Raw genomic sequence first — 6,973 nt, 5'->3', positions numbered from 1 at the left:
GGAAAGGGCAGAGAGCTTGCCATGATCCTCAGCACAAGTTGCTGGCAATTGCCTCACCCTTCCAGGATTTGGCAAAGGATAAGTCGCTCCACCCTGGGTGAGCCATTGGACACAGAGACCATAAATAGCATGCCTCACTCATGCTCCTCACTCATCCCCTTTCAGGTAACATCTGGAATGTAGCCTGCTTCTTTGGCCCTGAAGTCATGGCCCTAGGTCTCTTGTGGCTGGGCCTTGCCCTGCTGGGGGCCCTGCAGACCCAAGCTCAGGACTCCACCCCAAACCCTATCCCAGCCCCACCTCTACTCAGGGTCCCTCTGCAATCTGACTTCCAGAATGAGAAGGTAAGTGACCTGGAGGGGCAGCTGCAGGCAGGCCCTGGAAAGAGTGTCAACAGAGGAGAGGAAAGGCAGTATGGGCTCAGGCTTTAGCTCAGTCTGCCCTTGGGTTCCCTCATGGTAGGAACACTTCATGCCCCCATCCGTATGCAACCTTGCTGACAAGAGTGTCAGCTGAACCAAACTACACTGGGTCACACTCTCTTCCATAATCCCTGCAGTCCACTCAAGGTGGGAACATTTTCAGGCCTTCTACATGATGAGAAAACTGAGACTCATGGTCTCCAGCTGGCCACTTGCCAAGTGTCACCCTGTCCCTGACACACTCAGGGCTCCAGCCTGTCCTGATGGGCTCCAGCTTCTCCTGGCTTTATCAGAGCAGCCTGTGTGGCCAGTCTGGGTTCCTCCAGCCCAGGTGCGGGACATCTTGTTCATGGTAGGCTGCCTAGAGGTGCCTGCAGGGATGGAGCAGGAGGCCCCCTTGGGGCTTCTTCTTGCTCTATCATCAGTTCCCATTGTAGTTCCAGGGGAAATGGTACGTTTTAGGATTGGCAGGGAACGGATTTAATAAAGAAAAACACAGCCAGTTGAAGATGTATACTGCCACCTACGTGCTGAACGAAGACAACAGCTACAATGTCACCTCTACCGTGGTCTGGTGAGAGCTACCACCTACTAGGGGAACATGTGCGGCCTAGCGGGCTGCCCTGGGAGTCCAAGAGGCATACTGAAGACATAGCTAAGGGGTGACCAAAGCTGAAAGATGATCATTCATCCTATGCTGGATCCCTGTATTTATTTCTTCTTTCATTCAATAGATCATCATTTCTGGTCACTTCAGCACAGACACAGAACAGTAATGGGGATGGACAAAGGTGGTCATCAGTGACAAGACAAAGAGAACTCGGGGTATCCTAAAATGGGGGGAGGGTTGCTGGATCCAGCCTGAGATCTTATCTAGGGCTTTGTCAAGGGCTTCCAGGGAGGTGATCTGTGGATCAGGCCTTGAGAAAACAACCTGCGTCAGAAGGAGGTTTGGGACCTTCATGACAGGGCTGGTGGACTGAGTCAGAGAGAGCCACTTCTTCAAGAAACAGCAAGACATCTCATGGCTGCCCTGAGCAGGAGCTGATGACTGGTCTGGAGAGGGGTGGTGACCACAGTGTCGGGGGGCCTCAGGTACTGGTGAGGAGTGGGTGTGGCTGCAGCAGGAAGAGGAATGATGATGTGCAGCCCAGGAGGCTGATCAAGTCATAGGTGGGAGATGACCAGAGTACCAGAGTGGGGGCAGATTAGGACCTAGAGAAAGGAGCCAAGGATTATCCAGCTCCTCTCATTTTCTGGCCCTCTACTTGGGTGGGGCTCTTGCATCTGTCATGGAAAGAGCAGAAGAAAGAAACACAAGTGTGGGGAGATCAGGCTTCGGGTGCTATGGGACCAGATGGGACACAGGTAAGAGGTCAGGGTTGGCTCAACAAATAAGGGAGTCTTTGGCGTCCAGCAGATTAGAACCTCAGTGGTAATTCCCCCAGGAGAGGTTACAGCAGGAGCCTACAAGATTAGAATAGGGGACAGGTGCACCTGGGTGGTTCAGTTGGTTAAGTGTCCAACTTTGTCTCTGGTCATGATCTCACGGTTTGTCGGTTTGAGCCCCGCATAGGGTTCTGTGCTGACAGCTCAGAGCCTGGAGCCTGCTTTGGATTCTGTGTCTCCCTCTCTTTCTGCCCCTCCTCCGCTCTTGCTCTGTCTCTCTCTTTCTCAAAAATGAACATCGAGAAAAAGTTAAAAAAAAAAAAAAGAATAAGGGACAAATGCCACATGTGGGGGAAGACAGTATAGAGGGAAGGCGACCAAGGGGAAACAGCCCAGAAGAAGGAAGGACAACAGGTGCTGGAGGGAGAGTCTGAGCAGGTCAGGTGACTCAGGGCAGAGTTGGCAGGGACAGGCAGGGATAGGCTCAGTGGGAAAGAGCCAGGCCCATACCAGGGGAGGGGTGCAGGTCTCCTGCTGTGGCATGGTGGGCTGTCACCTTCTTACCCACCCATCTCTTTTTTGCACAGGGACCAGAGCTGTGACCACTGGACCAAAATTTTCATCCCAAATTTGCATCTAGGCCAATTCAACCTGAGCAATATTGAGCGTGAGTCCTGAGTGGGGTGCATCTCCAGGGCCCCAGACCTCCCTGCCCCTCCATGCAGACACCAAACTGTGGAGGCCAGGGAGGAAGCAATAGCTCCCTTTGCCTGGCCAGGGCATGCTGATCCCTCACCATCCACCATGCAGGTTACACTGGAACGCAGAACTACACTACCCGAGTGGTGACCACAAACTACAACCAGTTTGCCATACTGTACTTCAAGAAAGTTTTCAACAACCAGGAGTACATCAAGGTTACACTCTATGGTGCGTCTTACCCCCTCTGAGACCTGGCTCTTGTTCATGCTGGGGGAAAAGAGGCCCATCACATCCAGCCCTCACATCCCCTTTACTCTGAGTCCCTGGGTGGTGGGACAGGGGTCTTTCCACAGAACCTCTCATGAGAAAGGGGTCTGAGGTTTCATTCACATGTTCAACAATATTTATGGAACTTTTGCCAGCCACTAACCAGCCATCTTGGCCACAGGGAGGAACAAGGACCTGCCTTCTGTGCTGAAGGAAATCTTCATCAGTTTCGCCAAATCCCTGGGACTCACCGAAGACCACATCATCTTCCCTATCCCCATCGGTAGTCACCAGTTGGGAAGAGAGGAAGGGCACTTGGGGACTAGCCAGGTCTGATGTTGCCTCACTAGGGAAGGGGGTAGAGGAGGGACCCAGGTCCCTGCTACAGTTACTGGAGCCTCAGGAGCCACTTCAGGTTCAGGAAGACCCTGCCACATCCAGGGTTCTGGGTCCCAAATATTCCTCCTTCACAATAGCTCAGGCCTGCCCACATGAGAATTACACATCTGGGGCCAAGTTTCCTCAGTCTCCTTGCCTGGTCACCTCTCCCTTTGCCCAGGCTCGATTCTCCTGGGCCACCTCCCTTTTGCCCTGGGGCTGGCTCACTACTGACTTGGGAGGCGCCCTTGTCTTCAGGCAGCCTGGCCTGCGCAATTGCCTCCCCAAGGCTGAGGGTCTGTCAGGACTCAGCAGGCAAACAGGCAGAAGGCTTGGTGCCCAATCAGAACTGTGGCTGGGCCACACCTGCCTCCTTTGGAGAATGGGTGTCACCCAGGTCTTCTTGTCCTCAAGCCTCTCCCTCAGTCCCCTGTACCATCATCCATCATTCTGCTATACCATCCGTGAGGGGATCCCCAGAGCTTCTGTAGCTGGGCCAACCTAGGGCCAAGGCAGCCCAGAGGCAGTGCAGGGGCCCTAGAGGTCAGGGATACCGCAAACACATCTCTGCCCATGCTGACCACTCTGTCCCCCACAGATGAGTGCGTGGATAAATGAGCAAGTGTGCGGTAAGTATGGCTGCAGAGGGGGCTGATGGGAGCCATGGTGCAGCTGGAGGGGGGTCCCAGGTCTGCCTTTGTCCCACCTGCCCAGCACTGCTGCCCTCTCTGTTCCCCTGACTCCCTCTCAGGTGCCCTTTGGCTCTCTCTACCCCATCCCCTCCCACTGCTGTCTGCCCAGCGTACAGCCCAGCTGTTCCCACCAGCCTGGAAACCACTGAGAGAACCAGGGGACCCTTCTCACTGCACAGCCCACCAGCTGCTCCCCAGCTGCCCAGCTGACAGAACCCCTCCTTGGTTGCTAAATAAACGTATGTCCCCCGGTCCCCATTCTGTGTTCCTTGACCTCTGGGCCATCTGAGAGGGAAAAGAGCAAAAGGCAGGCTATTAGCATCACTCCCAGAAACTGTGATCCCTAGAAAGGGATGAAGGCCATAGAAGCAGAGTCCAGTCTGACTGAACGCTTCTAGCTCCCAACTCCAGGCCCAACCCCACACCAGCAGCAGCCCTCACTTGCCCCTGCCTCCTAGCACACTGAGGGGCCTCATCTCACATCTCACACCCATATTCAGCCACCAGCTGAATGGTCCAATGGCAGAGGCCCAGCCAGAGCCAGGCAGCTGGAGAGGGTTGGGGGGGCTGAGTTGCTGGCACCCCCACTTCACCAGTGATGAAGTGCTGGGGTGATGGGGGGTTTCTGGAGCCAAGGGCCAAGAAAGAATTCTTGAAGACATCTTTGGTGCAAAAATGTGATTTTATTAAAGCACAGGGACAGGATCCATGGGCAGAAAGAGCTATATTGGGACTGTGAGGAGTGACTGGTTATACACCATGGCTATGGAAGAGGTAAAGTCAAGGGAAGTTTTCTAAGAGATGTTAATATGCTAAAGAAGATTTACAGAATACTGGAGGCCTAGATATTGTCGAGCTAAGATATTTTTCCCTCTAGTAAAACATTAACATTAAGACAGTAGGGATTTCCCCGTGAAATAGTCTTCTCTGCCAGCCTCAATTATTTGTCAATGGGCTGCAAGGTATCTGGAAATTTAATGTTACCTGCTATTTCCTTCTTGCCTTTCTTCCCCATATTACTATGAGGGGTGATGTGGGGGCTCCAGGAAACTGAATCTATAGATTTCTAGAGATTAGGCTATTGATAAGATTGCCTTTTTCTTCTAATTTACTAAGATACTTGTAAACTGATGCAGACTCACGTCCTGCATGACTGGGATCTCTATCAGTTAACCATTTGTTTTCTTTCCTTTCCTTTGTTCTTGGGCAGCCAGGAGTGCCTGAGGCATGTCACACACATCTCACCTGGGGTGGGGGGAGGGTAATACTAGCTTATACTTGGCCTTCAGCTTGACTTTTGCTCCCTCAGCATAACACCCCTAAACCATTTTGACCTTTACATCTTTAAGGTTGTTGAAGATGGAAAGTTTCATCTTCTGTAACTTCTTATTCAGTAGAGGTGTAGAAATGTCCCTAACTATGAGTCAATATTGATCAGTTGGGGAATATATAGAAGAGTTACAGAAGGCAGAGGCAGCCGCATCCAAGGTGGACAATGAGTATGAACCTCCTTGAGTAGGAAGGATCATCTGTTGACTTGAAGTTATTGTAGTGATGGAGTCTTGTCACCAGACAAAGACATGGGAGAAACAGCAAAACATAATTAGAATAGAAAAAAGAATTGTCCAAAAAAAGTCCTGTGTAATTGATGAAAATTCTCAAGTCCAGGAGTTTCGCCAATCATTAAAGGAAAGAGGGGGATTGCTTAAAGCACCAATTTGAGTATTCAGGTCAGTTATAAATCCGGAAATATGTGTGTGATAATCTATAATGTGTATTGAAGCTTTGGGGTATTGGTAGGGTGGTCCAGAGCCAACAGCTAAGAAAGAATTCCTGAAGATGTCTTTGGTGCAAAAGGTGCACCAAAGTTGCAAAAAGGTGCAAAAAGGTGATTTTATTAAAGCACAGGGACAGGACCCAGGGGCAGGAAGAGCTGCACTGGGGTTGTGATGGGTAACTAATTATATAGTATATATCCCTACCCATCAGGGATAGAGTAAGTCTCTAAGGTATTTTGGAAGCAAGATTTCCAGGACCTTGAGGGGCTCCCTGTTGCCAGGGAAACACCACTTATTACCATTGAATAAAACCTCAGTCATGAGACCCTTCAGCATATCAGGGTCATAAACTTGGAATATGATTGCCAGCATATAACTCATGGCAGTTTAGATCAAGGAAATAGACTTACAGGTCCTGGAAGCCGGGAAAATGGTAACCTAAGGTTCTCTTTGCCCCTAGCAATGGGTCATTAAGGAGGCAGCTGAGCTCCTAGAGTTAGGTCACTCTGCTGTTTTCAAGGACTTGCCTATAGGCTGTAGGCAGAAAGAGGATTAATTTTTCATTTGTCTTAGTTTCCTACATCACCATGGCAAGCACTTAAACACCTTTCCTTTTTACTTGGGTAGCCGGGAGTGTTTGAGGAATACCACACATATTCCACCTGGGGGAAGGGGGTATGCCAGCCTGTTTTGCCCTCAGATTGCTCCACGCTCCCTCATCATATCTCCCCCTGAACAATTTTGACCTTTATATCTTAAGGCTGTTGAAGGAAGAAGGTCTCATCTTCTATAGCTTCTTTCTGCTGAGTAGGGGCATAGAGTTGTCCCTACCTATGGGCCAATATTGGTCCCTTAGGGAACATACAGGGCAGTTAAGGTGAGCCAGCTGAATCCAAGGTGGACAACGTGTATGAACCACCTTGAGTAGAAAGGATCATGTGTTGGCTTGAAGTTATTGTAGTAATGGAGTCTTGGTACCAAGCAGAGAGACTTGGGAGAAAACAGCAAAACCTAAGTAGAATAACTAGAAAGATTAGCTCTCATTAAAAGTCCTAACAAAGCTAACGAAAATTCTCCAGTCCAAGACTTTAACCCATCACTAAGGAAAGAGAGGGATTGTTTAATGTGCCAAGTTGAGTATTCATGTTAGTAAGAAATCCATAAATATTTTTGTTGTAGTGTGGAATGTATACACAGCATTTTGTTCTTATAAGAGTATAAGTTCCACCTTGTGCAGCACTTAAAACATCCTTTGTCAGGGATGGCCTGTGTCTCCTCTAGCACCTGAGTTCCATTAGGAGGAGGCCAAAAGGGCATCCACTATGTCAGGAGGGAGTTTACTAGC

At 50.1% G+C, this 6,973-nt stretch overlaps 1 protein-coding gene across 1 annotated transcript; it reads left to right on the top strand.

Moving 5' to 3' along the window:
• Positions 1 to 206: 206 nt before the first annotated feature.
• On the top strand, positions 207 to 3,776 carry LOC125150806 (neutrophil gelatinase-associated lipocalin-like). Its single transcript, XM_047831164.1, has 6 exons — positions 207 to 344; positions 860 to 996; positions 2,399 to 2,478; positions 2,622 to 2,741; positions 2,962 to 3,063; positions 3,757 to 3,776. Exons 1-6 carry the CDS (start codon positions 207 to 209, stop codon positions 3,774 to 3,776), a joined length of 597 nt encoding a protein of 198 aa, XP_047687120.1.
• Positions 3,777 to 6,973: the final 3,197 nt, after the last annotated feature.

The sequence above is a fragment of the Prionailurus viverrinus genome, chromosome D4 (genome assembly GCF_022837055.1).
Source record: "Prionailurus viverrinus isolate Anna chromosome D4, UM_Priviv_1.0, whole genome shotgun sequence".
NCBI lineage: Eukaryota > Metazoa > Chordata > Mammalia > Carnivora > Felidae > Prionailurus > Prionailurus viverrinus.
Note: the sequence above shows the minus strand (reverse complement) of the source record. Positions and strands in the feature narration are given on the sequence as shown.